Source organism: Dermacentor albipictus, chromosome 10, assembly GCF_038994185.2.
Source record: "Dermacentor albipictus isolate Rhodes 1998 colony chromosome 10, USDA_Dalb.pri_finalv2, whole genome shotgun sequence".
NCBI lineage: Eukaryota > Metazoa > Arthropoda > Arachnida > Ixodida > Ixodidae > Dermacentor > Dermacentor albipictus.
Genome location: NC_091830.1, coordinates 69,869,151 through 69,887,221, shown reverse-complemented (window position 1 = coordinate 69,887,221; position 18,071 = coordinate 69,869,151). Strand labels below are relative to the sequence as shown.

The 18,071-nt window shown below is 44.3% G+C and overlaps 1 protein-coding gene across 2 annotated transcripts in view; it reads left to right on the top strand.

Moving 5' to 3' along the window:
- Positions 1–18,071, top strand: part of nSMase (neutral sphingomyelinase) — a 48,681-nt gene continuing 30,610 nt past the window's right edge. Inside the window, exons 1-5 of one of the 2 annotated variants that reach the window (XM_065428663.2) lie at positions 1–168; positions 251–296; positions 4,584–4,680; positions 6,611–6,687; positions 10,480–10,663. In XM_065428663.2, the coding sequence (XP_065284735.1) occupies positions 253–296; positions 4,584–4,680; positions 6,611–6,687; positions 10,480–10,663 (402 nt within the window). In that variant the 5' untranslated portion in view covers positions 1–168; positions 251–252. Of the gene's footprint in view, positions 297–4,583; positions 4,681–6,610; positions 6,688–10,479; positions 10,664–18,071 lie in introns of both variants that reach the window. The other variant, XM_065428655.2, reaches the window with a different exon arrangement.

The following is an 18,071-nucleotide window of genomic DNA, read 5'->3' as shown; positions in this document are numbered from 1 at the left end:
ACACAGCGTGAGCCGCGCTGATGGCAGCGGAAGCGCGGATTTTGCCAGCCGTGATTCCGCGATCCGCATGACTGCGGAAGCGATCACCAGGAGTTCCGCGATCGCTCAGCTGGCGTCGTCGTCTGCTTCTCCTCTGGCTTATCGCCCGCCGCTTGGTGTTTGATCCGTGTAAGCGCCTCGCTTTATTTTCCAGCTCGAAGCGCGGTGTTGCGGCTTCATGACCAGTCCTCTTGTGAAACGCATCTCGCAGGAATGAAGATGGAAGTCGAAGTGCGTGTGATGACTCTCAACTGCTGGTAAGTTGCTTTTTATCCGTGTTGTAAAGCCCGGCCGTCACGTCTGCTTCCGTAGAGTTAGGCCTAATAAACGCATCGCTCTGTAAGCTGAAAAGAATAGAATTGCGGCGTGACGTGTATCTTGCTCTTTTTTCCGCCGTGCTGTGAGATATCTTTCTGCAGCTCTTTCTCGCTGTTGGGAAGGAACCGGACGCGTAGCAGTTGTAATCGCTGTAGTGGAGGCCGTCGCGTGATCACGTTGAATGAATGGTTCTTTCGTAGCTTCTCGATTCCGTCAGTTCGAAACCTGTAAAAAAAATTATTTGTGCGATCATCTGTCGCGCTAAATGGCTAAATGCAGTGTTTACCGCGGCGTTTCTTCGTGTTGTCCATGTAGTAATTTATGAAAGGTGCCGTAGGACGTTAAAATGCGCGCGCGCCATATGATTGATCATTTGCAAACAAATCTCGCCTATGACTAATGACTTCGCGATAGCGTGTAGGTGGCACGTTGTCGTTTGTGATCAGCAGCTGATAACGTGTGACTCAGCCCTTGTAGAAGTGTATGTTTGCCTCAAATTAATAAAGAAAGTGCTGGCTTATTTTGACAGTAGCGCACGTACTTGTCGGACTTTAATTTTACATCCGCATGTAACCCGTCGTTTACACAAAATCTCTGGAAACAGAAAAAAAAAAAAGACGCTGCGCCGAATCATTGTACCGCTGTGTCGCTCGCGGAAGAGAAAGTGAACGGCCGCAACGGATCAAGAAAACGAAGGAGGCGGAGCGCTTCCTCATTGCAACGTCGGGCCGTCCGTTTCTTTCGCTGCCGGCATCGATTTTCTTTTCTTTTTCTTTCTTTTTCCTTTCTCGTTTGTTTGGCGCAGGTGTGCGCGCCTGGCACACATATCCAGTCACCGCTGTGCACCATTCTCCGGCGGTCTTTCGGCGCTAGCCGCTTTTTTTCTGGGTCAGCTGAGGCCCGCTATATACTTGCTATATATAGGTCCTTTATTGTATGCGCATATACCTCAATTGACATTGCTTTGCGTATTTGCTGTGGTTGTCGCACGCCGATGAAGGGCTTGGGTCTTCCAGACGAGGGGTGACAGAAATGCCGATGCCCAAGCGTGAAAGCTTGCTCGTACGGCGGAAATTGTACGCGCGCACGCTTGAAGAAGAGGTTGTTTATGGAAGTGGGTCAATGACCCCCCCAAGAGTTTGACTTATGAACACGTTGTTCTCCGCTTGTGGAAGCTGTTTGCATTCGTTATGTAGATGCATGTGTGTCATACGTACGTGCATGATTGGTATTACCTTTGTGAAGCATGCAGGGATGTAGAAGAGGCACTGTGTGGTGGCAGAGCGACTAGCTGCCGGCTTTATATAGTACCAGTATATTTGTCCCAGCTTGCTTTTGTGGGTTCGGTGTTGAGTCGTCGTGGCAAAGACAATTACACCGTGCCTCTTGGCTGTGGTACTGACTTGATTGCTTGATGGAAGTCGCTGTCATGTTTATTTATGCCTGTGGTCAGTCACCCAGAGTGGCTTGCCTCAAGACAAGCTCATACTTAATCGTGAGAGCTGCTTGTTTGCACGTAAACCAGTCTCCCTGAATCTTCTTCCGCTCTTCGGCATATGCTACTTCAGGTAGTGGCAACAAAAAGCTTGCCGTGCTTGTCTTCAGACAACCTCATACTGGCATGTTCACTGTGCAGGTTGTCATGTGCAGCCTCATCTTATGATCCTTGCGAGTAGAATGTCTTGTCAATGGGCGTGTGTTTGTTTGTCCCGTTTGTCTGCGCTGAAGCATGGGCTATCAATAAATTATAATAGTTTGTTAATTTGTTTGTTGTTGTTTGTTTGTTTGGTAATTTGTTGTATAATAGTTTGTTTGTTAAAAGTTAATAGTTTGTTACTGATTGCTTCGACTTTGGACTGATTGAAAATTATCGTAAGAGCTGTAAGTGGGATTGTTTCGAGGTAGCGAATATTGTATCATGCAGTGTCTATCTGTAAGGATGCCGAATCGCTTCACATCTTGTAAATGTTGTCCATGCTAACCTCTCAGTTTAAACATGGTATTGATTTGGGCAAGCTGGAATGACAAATCCACCACAGGCAACCAGTGTAAATACGGCTTAAGAAGTCAAGTCATAGTTATTGTCAAAAAAGTAATAACTGTAAATACATACATGTAGATTTCCACAACTCATGTAGTTGCATGAGTGGTAATAGGTGATCGGATAGTAAGCATCAGCAATAAACATGCGTACAGTGAATTCCTAGTAGCAATGGCTGAAAAAAATAGATTCTGCAGACATTGAGTAACCATGAATATATGGCAATCAAATATTTTACAAGTAGCTCACAGGAAGGGGGATATCTTACAAAGTGAACGGAAAAGGTTATTTAAGCACAGCACTGTCTTTTGACTAATATTTACTTAAATCAATCATCACACATTTGCATAGGTTGCATGCACGAAAGGGTAAAATTAACGAGGCACCAAAGAAATGAAAACAAAGAGCACAAAAAATGTTTGCAGCAGCATATGTAGAAGGGATCTATGGCACAGAGCCACCTATTGTACCTTTGTTATCGTCAAAGGAATTCGTGCCCCTTGTCAGTAAAGTTTCCTGATGCCATGCACCCGGCTGCACTATCTCTCTCCACTGCCTTGATAATTTCGTAAGTAGCTTGATCTGCATTTCTCACTAAAACGCATTCCTGGAACAGCGGTTTGCACCTGTAGTCACGTATGTAAATGCCTAGGTAGCCACACACAAAAGCTGCACGCATGCATCATCGCATATGTGAATGCCTAGGCAGCCGGCTACAGAGCTGCAGACATATTGCTTGATCGCTGATTGCGGGCGCAGGTTGCTGTTCCAAGATTCTATTGTTTTGGCGAGAAATGCCACTCTAACTACGTGTGAAATGATTCGAGGCAGCAGGACGGTGGCTGGACGAGTTGGGGTTAAGCGCAGGCACACCTTCAGTGAATCTCACGGGCAGGGATCTTGCATTCTTTTTTTTTAATAAATTGCAAAGGCATGATAGGATTGCTGCAGAACCAAATTGCTGCATTCAGTGTCCCAGTACTTCAAGTTGTCGGTTACTTTGGCCTCGCTGTGCGATCTTCTTGCCTCTTGGTTTCTCAGATTGTAGGGTTTACCGCACAGAAAAGGCTTTGGTCTCATGGTTAATCCTTGGACTAGTGTGAATTTTCTTCAAGTGTGAAACTTTCTTTTTGAGAAACCTGTGGGGGTGGTTTCCATTGTAGCTCCGTGCTACTTTCTGGTGGGTGACACATTCCCTTCCCGATTATTGGAGTGCACAGCCTAAATATACAGGCCAGACAAAGAAGTGGCAGCATGACATATGGCTGACTAGCAACTGAAATTGTCATTGCAACCCTTAAATGCCATGAGAAATGTCACAAGATTGGTGAAAAATGCAGATTTTATTAAAACCTATAATTATTTTACCATGTTTTTATTTAAAATGTCATACCTTGAATGCCTATAGCACTTTTAGTGCTTTTGTTAAAATATACAGCAAAAGACACTGTGTATTATTTATTTGTACATCAAAATTCCAAGGTAGTACAACCTTTGTTATGACGATCTAACTCGTCATCAGCAGTTAAGGGGTTAAGGCACAGGGAAGGTGTATGTGCTACCTCACTTATGTTCCATCTCTAAATTCAGGCTTTAAGCTTCAGTAATTGCTAACCAAGCAACTCGGATGAAAGAGTCGTTGATTCTCTTCCCGATTACTTCTGCCTTTTTCAAAACCATAACAAGCAAGTGTTATTTGTGATTCAAGTAAAGGTTAGTTGGAAGACTGTGCTGTGTCTGTGTCTCTGTTTCAGTGTGCTGTGTTGTGTTTGTACTCGTTTCCCTCCATAGATATTCAAATTCTTTTTTTTTTTCTTTTACACCAGGTACCAAATCTCTTTGACCTGCCTAGGTTTTGTCTGGTCACTTCGTTTATCTCTTACCAGCGAAATGAACCAGTGTTATTGTTCAAACATTATCAGTGCACGGGGGCTTACACACCTATACCAAACATATATCCCATAAATGACCAATTTCATTATAAGCTGCGCCACTTGTCATACTGGTGCAAAAGGTCTTAAGCCAGCAGTGGTTGCTGCTGTGTTTAAGGAACACCAAAGTTCCATTGCCCAGGGAAAACAGTCCGGTCATTTTTATGTAGCCCCCCCCCCCCCCCCCTCCCCGTGTTTCTTTTGGTCACCTGCAGCCGGTGCATTCTCCTCACTGTCGTGTTTTTGCTTCACAGGGGCATTGTTGGTATTAGCAAGCACCGCGTCGAACGCATGACGGCCATCGCAAATTACCTCGCCACGACCGAGTATGACTTCGTGTTTCTCCAAGAGGTGAGCACACGGGACTATGTGCTGCCGCATTTTCCTCACAGCAGCTACTGTCCAAGTTTAACCCTTTGTTTGGGTGCTCCGTGGTTTTCCAAAGTGCTTCATAATGTTTTTAAGTAATATATTGCCAGGCCCTAAATTCAAGTGGTGTTTATTGGCCATACCTTGCATTTACAAATTCCTAAATCCGAAAATTTATATAATTTAGATTTGGGTAATTACTTCATTTAGAATAATTAATGCTCCTCAGGAAAAAGGAACTCTTCATTGCTGTTACTGTCCCTTGAATACACCTGATAATTGACATCAACGTCTTGAGTCAAAGTTCATAACACTCTCAATTTCTGCACCGGTCAAAAAAAATGTAAAGATGCTTGCATTTTGTAATGCACACTTTCGAAAAAAATCTGAATGTGAAATGGAAGCTGCCATGGGAAACTTCATGTCATTAAATGCCCAAGACACATTGCATATGTACGGTATTGTGTTAGCTTAGGTTTGTTTCAACCATACATTATAGGGCCCCTTAACAGGTTTGAGCATTGAAAACAGACAAATGTAGCATGTAGACCACGCAGCTACAATGGCATCTGCAACGTATCGAACACCTTCACATTGCGCTAACAACTGCACTTTCAAACAGAAGCCCCCGTGCCTTTTCTCTCAGGCGAACCCCGCTTCCATCCAGAGGATCAAGGTCACATGCACAGATGCTTCTACATAAAACACTGCTTGCAGTGTTACCAGTATCGACATGTGATCTCGGTAAATTGTCCAATGCAGAACATGCAATATTGCCACCGGTAATGCGCTGCACAGCAAAAAGAGCGAGAAGGAGAGAGTGTTCGGTTTGATAGTGAAGCTCACGTACTTGCAGCATAGCAATGCCACATTTCGATGTCTCCTGCATCCTCTAACAGTAAACCAGTTAAAAAAATTCTTCTTGTAAGGCACTTCCAAGACAGCACCCTACAACTTCTAGTGTATAACCAAAATTTGCAATCGGGCCTGGGTGAGGTGTCCTTTAAGCAACGATAGATTGATGTGGCATCCAAGATTGTACAACTTTTCACAACTTGCTGTTGTCATGTCGTCTTTCTGGCTTAGGCAGCTTGTTTGATTCGCATATGAAGGCTTTGATTATTCATTAAGTGACCAAGTGTTGTTACAGCAGAGACTGTTTTACGTCCTCATTGCTGCCCTGTTGGCTTTCTGGCCTACATGCACTTCCATTTCCCATTTTTCACAACTACCCATTCAATTTCTCACTGTTATGAATTGTTTACCTTCACTATAGTAAAATGTTACCAATCACATAATATCTGTTAGTTGAAGGGATGTTGAAGGGACTTCCAATTATTCTCACTTAATCATTGTTACTGAGAGCAGAGGGGCCAGTATGGTTATAGACACAAAACCAGAGCTCTTTACACACATTTCAACCTAAAATTTGTCTGCTTTGAAACATTTCAAAACTATGCATAAGCTGTGTGGAACTCTCCTTGCTCAACACACTCCAGCACTCAAATGTACCACAAGGGAGTCGCCATTGCATTGTCCCCACAGTTCTTTCACTCTCACGAGGAAAACAGCGCAAACCCGAGAATACCGGTAGAAATTTCTTTTCGCTTGTAGACTGCCGAGATGCATGCGAAAAAACGGAGCCATATGCAAACTTTGCACATTTTGATTGCAGAGGCTGCCCTTTACTTTGTCACCTGTCAGTGTTTCCAGAGGGCTGTACAATTCAGCTGAAATATAAAACATTCAATTATAAATTTTCTACAACACCCATAACGTGGCCAAACTTTGCCAGCTTGCTATGGGGCACATATGGTTTAACATGCAGCCCATAATTCAAGTGTCATGGCCCCTTAGAGAGGGCTGACTCGCTCAAATCACTAAGTGAGGTCGTCTGAAATCTTTTCCGCAGATCTGGAGCCAGGAAGACTTCAAGCGCATCCGCAGAAAGGCCAAGCACAACCTGCCTTACGGTCACTACTTCTTCAGGTGGGTGCTTTGCATGAACGCACCTAAAACCTACAGTGCGAAACCTACAGTACCAGCGATTTTCTTGCACTTATGCACCTATGCACACTTTAGTATTCCAATGCACTAAAGAAAAAATGCAGATCGCTCACATGTGTGGGAATCAGGGATAATTGTAGCTTTCTTTGATGTTTGTTGAAATGTCTTCACTTCTCTGTAGCTCAGTGCTCCTCATTCAATTCACACTCTGGACCCGTTCACTTCTTTCTCCACACTCGGCTGCTCCTGTTCCCGACTTCTGCACTTCCCTGCAGCCGAGTTCCTCAGTTTACTGTTGCCAGCTCCTTCAATTCTGCTTCGTCTACTCGGGCACCCACACGGTGGCACGTACACATTCCGGGAGATTGGCCAAGAATGCATCATCAGTGACCATGTCATCGTATACCTTTGGGTGCATACCGTGGCACATCAGCAAGATGGGCTCGATGCTTTCTGCATTACTTCCACATCCTACTGAAGAATGGTCGTTACTAGCAAATTCCTCCCTGTAACACTGCCTTCAAACAGTGGGACGATTTTCCCTTGATTTCATTGTGACAAGTCCTCATGTCGAAGAATTGCCTCTAGCAACATGCCTTGTCAATCTACAGTCAAAGACGGAATCTTCGGTTTGTTGTGCAAATTTCGGGCATCCACTTTTGTCTTCTTTTTGTGTTAAATAGCAGCTTGGTCCTGGGCAACTTCTGTGATTTGTCACTCGGGATAATCAAGCTAATCGACATATGCTGCCTTGTGACATGAAGGCTGCCAAACTTGAGACCCTCCCTATGCAATGAATGACAAGGGTAACAGCAGCCCCTAATTCTTTCCACCGATTTCGCTCATCAGTATTTGTGGCTATTTACATTTAGGTGTTGTGTCGATATACATCTTGCAAGTATTAATTCTTTTCACTATATGAGTGTTGTGAGGTGGAAACAGGCGCGAATATTGTTCATGGATGACAGCAGCAAGAACAACACAGATTGTTGAGATTGAGCCTTTGAAAACGTGACGCTGCGAGGCACTAGTGGAAGACACGCAACTTCATCATTGTGCTGCTTTGCTTGCTTACTTGTGATGTTCACTGTGACAATATTGTTTTATTTGCCTTTCTAGTTGGTACATACACACGTGCACACACACGCACGCACACACACGCAGTCAAACCTACTCATAACAATACTGGTTTTAATAATACATCGGATATAACAATGAGCAGCCAATGCACCCTAAACTTTTATACGTCTTCTAAGCTGATATAAATCACTTGCTACAGTGCTCCCATGCCACGTTGTCAGTTGCAACAAATAAATCTAGCTTGGCTGTGTGAACCGAAAGGAGAAGGAACGCAAAATCTGTGGCAAAAAAAAAATTTACTGAGCCACCAGACTCGCATTTGTGCCACACTCCCCGTTTGGCATGCCTTCGTCGCATCGCAGGCTTTGCTCGCCCCTCTTCAGTCCCCCTTCCACTCCTACAACATCGCCACAGTGGACTTGCATATCAGAGAGAGGGGTTGTGGAAGGGAGGTGGGAGAGAAGCCTGTGAGGCCGGCGAGCGGCGCATGGGACAACGCAATAAAGGTGTCCTGTGTGCAGCGTGCGGCAGAAACGCAGATGTGGCAAAGGTGTGGGGCAGGCAGGCAGGTGCAGCAGCTCGCTTCACTTTTCTTTTGTTTTGTGTGCAGACACCCCGTAGACAGATTTCATTGTTATAACCAATAACGTGGCATGGGAGCATGGTGGTAAGTTGTTTATTTTATCATAGAACGCATACAAATGTTGATACGTAGCTGCTCATTGTTACATCCAAGTATTGTTAAAACCTGTAATGTTAATAGTGGATTTAATTGATATATATATATATATATATATATATATATATATATATATATACACACATATATATATATAATCACAATTTTTGCCCACAATTTAAGGCCTTAGTTGTAAGTCAGCACTCATCTTGCATCTAGCCCATTAGAATGACTCATTGGCTATGGCTTTCCACCACTGCGCATGACGTCCAGGATTTGAACCTCAAATGGTATTCACGTTGAATACAGTTGCAGCTCTAGTAGCAACACAACTTCTCTGGCTAGCCTGTAGCTTACTAATTTCTTAGGTCATAGTTTGTGGTCATCTGAAGTGCTCTTGGTATCAAAAGAAAATGACACAAAAAGTGTCATTTACTGCTGCTTTTATACACAATGCCATCTACCTGAAACAGTATATACAAGGAACAGTTCCTCGTTGGTGGCACGCTGAGCAATGAAGAACGTTCAACTCACGAGGCGAGGTTACTGACTGACTGTTCACCCATGACCAACAGCCGACGCCAGAGTCATTCGTGGGTGAAATCCCACAAACTGGAAGCACAGCTGAGCGATCATGTTTGCTCATGCCTGTCCAGCGCTTTGAAGCTGACCAGGCAGCCTTTCGTGAGACAGCCTCATGAAGTACACTGACAAGCCTAGAATCAGTCCACGTGTAATGCCATCTTGAAACTATGGAAAACGGAGAGAGTTCTTTTTGCAACTAAGTTATCCACGCCATCAGAAGGCAGTCGCATCGAAACACTCGCACCATCTCTCATCGTAGCTTCCTAACTGCAACACTGACTTCATCTGCAGCGTGCGTGTTGTGTGGGTAAGCTGGAAGGCCAGGAGGAAGCATGCGGGGAGAAACGAATGTCTGGGGATGTGAGAGAGGTCGAGTGTCACCGCAAGTTCCAGATGTAGTTTTCAAGAAAAATTTTAAATCATCGGGTAACAAGGGTGCACGCAATGAAAACAAACCATGAACGAGACAACCAACAAGAACTTAACGAACCAGAAGCCAACAAATACCTGGCAGTGCAAAACCAAGGTAAAAACCAATAACATAGGAATTGAAGGTGGTTGCACTTATACAAAACGAGCCATGGGTAAGCTAAGGCCTTGTCACAAAATAGAAAACGGAGGTCAAACATTGTGTGTACATCTGTTTGGCAGTATATTTAGGTTTTGCTTAGGCTACCGTCAAGTTTAGTTTGACACTGTCTAACATTGCACATTTTGTGTGATTTAATGTGAATCAAGTGTTTGTGGTAATCCTTGCTTGAAGCTCTTGGTAACGTAGTCAGTATGGTTGCTTATATAGCCAGTGACAGTAGTGCTGTAGTTGAGTTCAGTTGCTTATTCATTGTTTCAGATAATGCGCTGTTTTGTATCGCAGAAACAATATAGTAAATGAGGTCATAATGAGGGCATACGCTTCACATAACTAATGTATGTTTCATTGTCAGTTCACTGTTTCGCAGTTCGACCATTTTGGAATTGTTTTCCATAGCTATATAACAGTTTGCACTGTATTGTATGTGTGTCCTGGTCTGGCATGTTTTTTTTTTTCTTTTTTCTTCTTTTTTTGGAATCATGATATGATTGAGACACATCGTAGTGGGCGTCTCCGGATTAGTCTTGACCATCTGTGGTTCTTTGACGTGTTCCTAAATCTCTGCATGGTAATTGATGTGCGCTTGTATTATGCATCTAAATGCTTGGAAGTTGGTTTTCTTTATTGTTATTGTGCCACAATACAGTGCATTATTGATGCTGTTCAGTGCCTTCTTCATTTTTTTAAAAATATATTTAAGAATTTAGTTGGAGGTCTGCACTTCACCTCGCTGCTTTTACATTTCCTTGCCTCCGTCTTCACGTTTTTCACTCCACCAGTTAAGCTTCGTCTTCGAAAATGCTGATCCGATGGCATTCCCTTTCTCGTTCATGTGCAGTGGTGTCATAGGCAGCGGCGTCTGCTTGCTCTCCAAGAGCCCCATCGTGGACACTGGCCTACTCAAGTACAACCTGAACGGCTATGCACACAAGATCTTCCACGGCGACTGGTTCGGCGGCAAGGTGGTCGGCCTCTGCAAGGTCCGCCATCGGGGGCTAAACGTCAACCTCTACGTCACGCATGTGAGTGATCACCACCCAAGACACTTCTGAACTCGCTCCACTGTGGTGGCCACATTCAAAGCTGATCATTTTTAATTCACCAATTTTCTTTTGTGCGATCAAGTTCATGCCACATTCTGGCCAAAGAAATTACCTAAGTCAAAGCGCAATGGCAGAACTTGCTGACTGTAGCCAAATAAGTGCTTACACCTTTGCAGGTAGTCCTTTTTTTTTTTGCAAGAAACTGTCCTCTGTGGCCAGTTTTAATGTGTAAGCATTCTAGGACTGCTTCCCTTGGAGATTTGTTCGTCCGTCTGTCTTTAATGCATGGCAGGTTGTGCTCCTTAGATATACATAGGGTTCTGTGAGGATATATATAAATATCTGGGTAAAAAAAAGAAACAGACTGAGCAAACATTGCAATCATACAACTAGATGCGTTCGGATATGTCGGAGACATGTGTGTAAGATAAGCGATCGAAAAGAATGCTTACGCACTATCTGAGAAGTCCCACTAGGAAGTTTCTGCAGTAATTTTTTTATATTGCACTTTGTAGTAGTAGGAAATGATTAAAAGCTAATGAATACAGCAACAATTTATTGTAAGCAATAGTTTGTTTCAAAAATGCTTTACTCACACGAGCAGTGTACACACAAATACACTATACAGTTAGAAATGGAGAAAATTGTTTTGCCATATTTATGCTCATCAATTTGTTGTCCCAAAAACATGTTTACTCAGAAGAAGAAATGAGTCAGAAATGAGTCAGTAGAAGAAACGTTTGAGCAGTCGCACCAGGAAGAGGCACTGTGCGTGGCCATACTGAAATTATGACTGCATGCACCCTAACATAGGGAATGCGCGAACCCCAACTGAAGGCAAAGAAAGAGAAATCTGATTACTATCTATGATCTTTGGCCACGCCAGGCTACTGTAAAAGTGATAGCTGTGGCTGTAAAGAAACAATAGCATCTCCTCCACGCATGCCTTGAAAGTAGCTGACGATACACATACCCACACGATCGAGCGCTTGGAGGTGGACAAATCTAGTTGTGTGCACCGGTGAGCGTAAACACAACTTCAGATCACTTTGGGCAGCTCCAGAGAGATGGCAAGACGTCTCAACAACAAGTGATGTTGAACACACACAAAATATCGAACACAAAATCAGTGCCCTACATGTACGGTAAACACACTCAAAAGATTAAAGGGGCCATGACGGGGCCATCCAACTATTTTCAGCTTATTATTGTGACTGATAGTGGAGGTGCCAATATATTTATGCCCACACGAAAAAAAAACTGGGCTGTCGGCATACACTTTAACTCCGAATTTCAGTTTGATATTTCTGCTCTGAGCTCCTTCCACCGACAGTGGCTGCTATTTTGGCAGGGCTTGTGCAACATCAAGTAGAAGTGGCGACCACTGTGTCATCTACTGAAAGCGTTCTAGAAGCATTCGCGCACCGTATCGGACTGTTTTTGCTCTGCACGCTTTGGTACCCAACAATGCAGCAAGGGTGTAACTGTTACATTGTTCCTGCAAGACTTTCACAAGTGCAATAAAAATGGCACACACGAGAGAATGCCTGCAGACACTGTCATGGGCTGACCACTGAAACGCACACGCAAAGCCGATACTGGGCATTGCTAATGTCCAGTCTGCCAACATCGAGGATGTTCAGTACACCGCCAAACTACTATTGTACAATATGTTTTTCAGCCACTAGAAACTAGAAAAGACACAACGTACGTGCGAACAAGAGCAGTAGCTGCCTATGGTGACAGCTTGCCCACAGCACTCACTCGTGTCGCATGGAAGTACTGACACGCACTCTGTTCGGAAAATCTCCGGTATCAGCAAATGTTCTTGCGGGACTTACTGTGTTGCATTCATTGCTCTTGCTACACTTACATTGGTTTGTTCAACAGCTAGGTGATGGTGTTGAGAAAACAAAAGCCTTTGTCCCTAAAGAAAACATTAACATACTGGCGGTTGTTGATTAAAACTTGCAGAGAAAACGCATAGACATTTCCTGTCAACATGTGCAGCATGATGCACAGTCAGTTTGCCCCGTGCACTGTGTAGGTGATCACGTGATCTCCTGTGGGTGCGAGGCCAGCAGTGCTGCTGACCTCCGAAGCCAGTTTCTCTCTCTATGCCTTCGGTGGCACCATCCCCACAGCTCCTTCATCCCCTTCATCGCCAAGTACCCCATTATGCGCTTAAGGACGCCATCTTGTACCACCATAACTATCAACCAGATGGTCGCAAATGGCTTCTAGTTATACCTCGCTATTTGCGCTCCGACCTGTGCATGCATGTCCATGTAGACCCATAAAACGCACATGCTGGCGTCTTGAATATTTATGATAGACATCGCCAGGCAATTCTTCTAGCATGGAATGTACACATACATCCGCCAGTACATTCGTTCCTGCATTGAATGTTAACACTGGAAAATAACTTGTCACGTGCCTGGCCCATTCAACCTTTGCCATGTCTAGCTCGCCCGTTTGATAGAATCGGCATAGACCTGTACGGGCCCCTTCCTTCCACCCCTGCGGGCAATCAGTGGATTATTATGGCGATCGACGATCTCGCTTGCTATGCCAATACCGCTGCTCTTCCAGCAGCTTCAGCTTGTGCTGTTGCCTTGTTTATCTTGCGCAGCTTCATTCTTTGCCACAACATGCCACATGAGCTGCTTGGTGACTGAGGCCACAAGTTTCTTTCGCAACTCATGCAAGAGCTTCTCAGTCAGTGCAAAACTATTCATCGCACCACTACAAGCTGTCATCTGCAGACTAATTGCTTGGCAAAGCACTTTAAGAGGAAGCTTTAGCTTGGGCTGAACTTTGATGCGGCCTATTGAAATACGTGTAAAACACAAAAACGTTTTTCTGAGATAACCCCTGAACTGATTTTAATGGAATTTGTGGCATTTGAGAGAGAAAGTTGAGTTATAGTGACTGTTGGAAGCGGAATTTCGATTTATGGGCTGAATGTTGTTTCAAGAATTTCCAAAAATTCGGAAGTTTGAAAAAAATAGAAGCACAAACTTTACAAATGGATAGCTCTGCATCAAGAACAGATATCGCAGTTCTGTAAGCGGTATTCCTTAAATCATTGAAAGCGGACAAATTTGATGTGTCCTTTTATTTCTTAACATAAATTTGTTACGTTGTTTACGACAGTTCTGCAAAAGTTGTATTTCCGTATTACTGAATTTTTTTTAGATTCATGTGTAACAATCAATTTTGTCTGCTTTAGGCGTGCTATTAGATGCAATTCACAAAATTGTGGCAACATTTTTCGTTGCTGAGTTACAGAGTTGTAAACTTGATAGCTTCGTTTTCTGAAAATGTTTGATTTTGCCAATTTTTAATAAAAAATTGACAACCTAAATCAAAAATTCGAAACCAAGAGTCACTTGATTTCAACTAGCATGCTCATTTACATCCGTGACACAAGGTCTTCAAAAAGAACGCCTTGACCTGGCTAAACCTGCCCCTACGTTCCCTGCTGGCTCATTCGTCTGGCTTTCAATTCCATGCCAGGCCCCTGGTCTCTCCTGCAAGTTTGCAGCGAAATATCATGGTCCCTACCACATCGTTCAGTGCACATCGCCAGTGAACTACATTGTCAAGCACCTCCCACCAACAGACGCTACCGCTGTCATGAAACAGTCCACGTTATCCATTTAAAGCCCTACCATGACCCTCTTGTGCTCACGTCGCCTTGAGTCACCAGAATGGCTCCTCTTAGCTGCCGGGGCCATTGTAGTGCGAAAGAGAGTCAGCAACTATTGAGAGAAGGTGACAAAGTCCAGCGGCCTGGAGAGCATGAAATAATGACTGATACTCTTGGGCCAAGGTTGTTTTTGCATAGCCCTGCTCGTAAATAAACCCCCTTACACTAAAAATGTGTCCTTTAATGTGGAATAGTTTCCACGACTTCGATGAGAGGTATTGCAGGACTTCTTTAAGTGCCCAGAAATCAGTAGCACAGTGGTGCAATAGCAGCATTTTGTCAAGGAGCCCAGAACAGCCACACCCTGTCATTTCCTGGGCACTGTGATGCACTACAGTACAATTTTACTTTGTATGGTAATGCAGAGGTAATTTACTGTACCTGAAATCCAAATGTGCTCTCAGAGCTGTGGTTCCACGTAGCAGGTTGGCGTTATCGTATGCACAAAATTTCTTTCGATTTGGAGAAAATTCCCTATTTCCCTAAACAAATACAAAAATTCCTCGATTTAGAGAAACTTCCCTAAGGTTGACAGCCGTAGTGGCCATCCATATGACAGGGCGCCGAGAGGGCTGGTGTGGGCTGGTCGCTTGGTGTACAGTCTTTCCACATGCCAAATGTTGGAGATCACGCGATTGGCACTGCGTGGTCAGCACACCATGTGTCGGCGATGATGCAACGAGCGCCAGGGTGAATGTTGAGCAGATAAAGATTGCAGCTTCATGCACATTGTCTATCTGTGCTCTCTATGTTGGAAGTCTTGTGATCTGCTGAGTACTCGAGGCATGGCAGAGTTTAAAAAATTGCAGCAGAAACCAGCTGATGATGACTTTTGACGGTAATGTGTTAGCGTTGAATAAATATTGCGACACAATGTATTGCCAATGCCGAAACTAGTTATGTATGAAATGTGTACTGCAGCGTGACTCCCTTTTCACGCTTCTAAAGAACACTGGCCGCCATTTAGCGCCACTGCCACAAAGCCTGCATGTGGCCTTCAAAATGCATGGTGCATCCGTGCGTATGAACGCTGAGAAACGCATCATGTGGTAACTGGGCTCCTCTCTCACGCTCCTTTCCGGACACATTTTGCCATCTAGTGGCACTACCAAGAACTGAGATGAGAAGCATGGTGTGCTGGTGCTTGTGAATGCTTAGAATTATAACCTTGCTTGCTGCACACTGAGGGGCACATACTCAGCAACCCAAACTTGCGGGGCGTTCATTGAAGAGCAGCACATACCCATTGCATTTATGGCACAGCTTGCAAAAGGGCTGGCATGAAAGGCATTCATTGAAAGCAGCACAAACCCAGTATGCATTGACATATACCCAGTGACTCAAGTTGGTCTGATGGTCCGTTTCAAACACTGTTTCTTCGGCATAGCAGCCTGATGCGCTAACCATTAGACCGCAGACTACCCAGTGACCCAGGTTGGCAAGAAAACAGCTGGATGCAAACATACATGATACATAGATACAAACAACAGGGTTTCTGCCAACCGGGAAAACCGGGAATTCTCAGGGATTTTGAGTAGTCAGGAAATGCTCAGGGGGAACTCAAGGAATTTGTGCCTCTATCAGGGAAAATTAGCTGTCATATTATTGTAGGAGCACGGAAGTCACCCTAATGCTGGCACGAGTAAATGAGAGGAATCGTAACAAGTTGTCTTTGACGCCGTGTCGTCGGCTAGAGGAGTTGCCAGTGTACAGTCGACGACCGATTTTCCGTACACCCGAATTTTGGGACATGCCCGATAATGCGGACGGCTTTGCAGCATCACCACCTACCCCATAGAGTAAATGTATAAAAAAGTCTGAAATTTCGGACACAAGAAACCTTTGCCGTGCGGCTTTCCGGACTTCTTGCCGCGACCGCAGGTCCGAATCGGCATTAATCAAAGCCAACACCGCGATTTCGATTATCTTGCCGCCTCGAACCGGCGCTCTCGTACGCAGTTCCTCTGGCAGCCGTAGCTACCACCGCGGAAACGCGAGGCGTACCCGCTTCGACGTTCGCTGTTAAGTTCTTGCCGTTCGGTGCCGCGTTTTTCATTGAAATAATTCGCCGCTGTCAGCAACGGCACCGACTCCGCCTCTGCTATCCTTGCGATCGGCTTCGAAGCTTTGAAAGCACGGCGCGTTGCATTATGCCAGTTCCCGAAAGGTGGCTTCGCCTCCGCACAGTGATGTTACGCGGTGAAGCATACGTGAAGTATTGCGGTGAAGCTTCACAAGCGTGGGAAGGGGCAATTGTCGCGGGATAACAGTACACATTCCATAATTACACACGCGTGCACCCGCCGTCTCCTGTCACAGTACGAGCTCCGATGTACCTAATAAGTGTACTGACAGGTCTTCAGAGCTTTTTTCGGACGTGCCTGCGGCGATTTAAGTCCTTAAGGGCAGTAAAAGACATGCATTCATTTTTTGGGGACTGCCCGATTTTTCGGAAGTTTTAGCAGCCCCTAGCGAGGCCGAAAAATCGGACGTTGACTATACAACTGACCAAGAAGATGCTTCAAATAGTCCGTGGGGCGAACGCGCGGTGGAAGGAACACGAGAACTGAAAAAGGACCTACGCATTGAGGAACGAATGGGAAAGGAAGCGCGCCGCTGCCTCTTTGAAGGAGCTTTAGCTCAAAAAACATGTTGGCTGATGTTGAATTGCAGGTGTCCCTCATCGAAACCAAAATTAAATCTTTAAAGCAGTGAAACGCAACACTAATGAATTGTGCATGGGCTGAGAGTATGTCAGGACAGTTGAGATCGGCTTTCCAACTGCTGAGAGAATCTCACTTGTGACAAAGTTTGGGCCTGATACCAATGAGCTTGCTATCAGTTGATAGAAATAGCACATTTTCGAAAATATTTTCTGCTGTATGCATCTTTTTATTCGTATTTGAAAATGTTCGACTCAATTTGCAATGGGCTTAACCATTTTTTTTCAAAGATACTGTATTTGCTGTGCATTTTACTATCCCCTCCCTTCAGTCTTCTATTTTGAATAAAATAAACATTACTCCTTACTGTTGAAGCTAGATTAAGTCGTTTTTATTTTAACATGCTTACTAGAGAGTGATAGCATTGGGTGACACGGTGTCAGCCCGTCTTGATATAAAACAAACTTCTGTGTCACTTTCAGAAGCACTCCTGGAAAACCTGAAAAACTCAGGGAATTTGAAAATGTCACCTTGGTAGACATCCTGAAACAAAGGTCGATAACATAGCCACTTGAAAGTGCTTGAAGTATCCAAAGAATGCTAACACATTAAATTGAGTTGTGGTAGTAAGTTACCCTTCCGCAGTACTGAAAAGGGCACTCTTTCGGTAAGATAAGGATTGGTAAGCCAGCAAAGAAGCAAAAGTAGAAGATCAGAGTGGCGTTGCTGCTAAAGTTCCAGCACTTGCCTGTGGTGATGCCATAGATTTTGATGGTGCTTGATTAGGCCTAGTTAGTCGGTAGAGATTAACAATGTTGTATTCTAAAGGAAGCATAGACTGAACTCTTTAGCAACCTTTTGACTGAGTTTGACTGAGCAACCTTTTGACTTTTACTGAGCCACAAATGCCCGTATATGATGATAAGAAGCTTAGAACAACAGAAAGCTGAGCTAGTTGGTAAGGATTCATTATGCAAGAAAAGGTGAGTGCAGACAGGAGACAGGAGAAGTG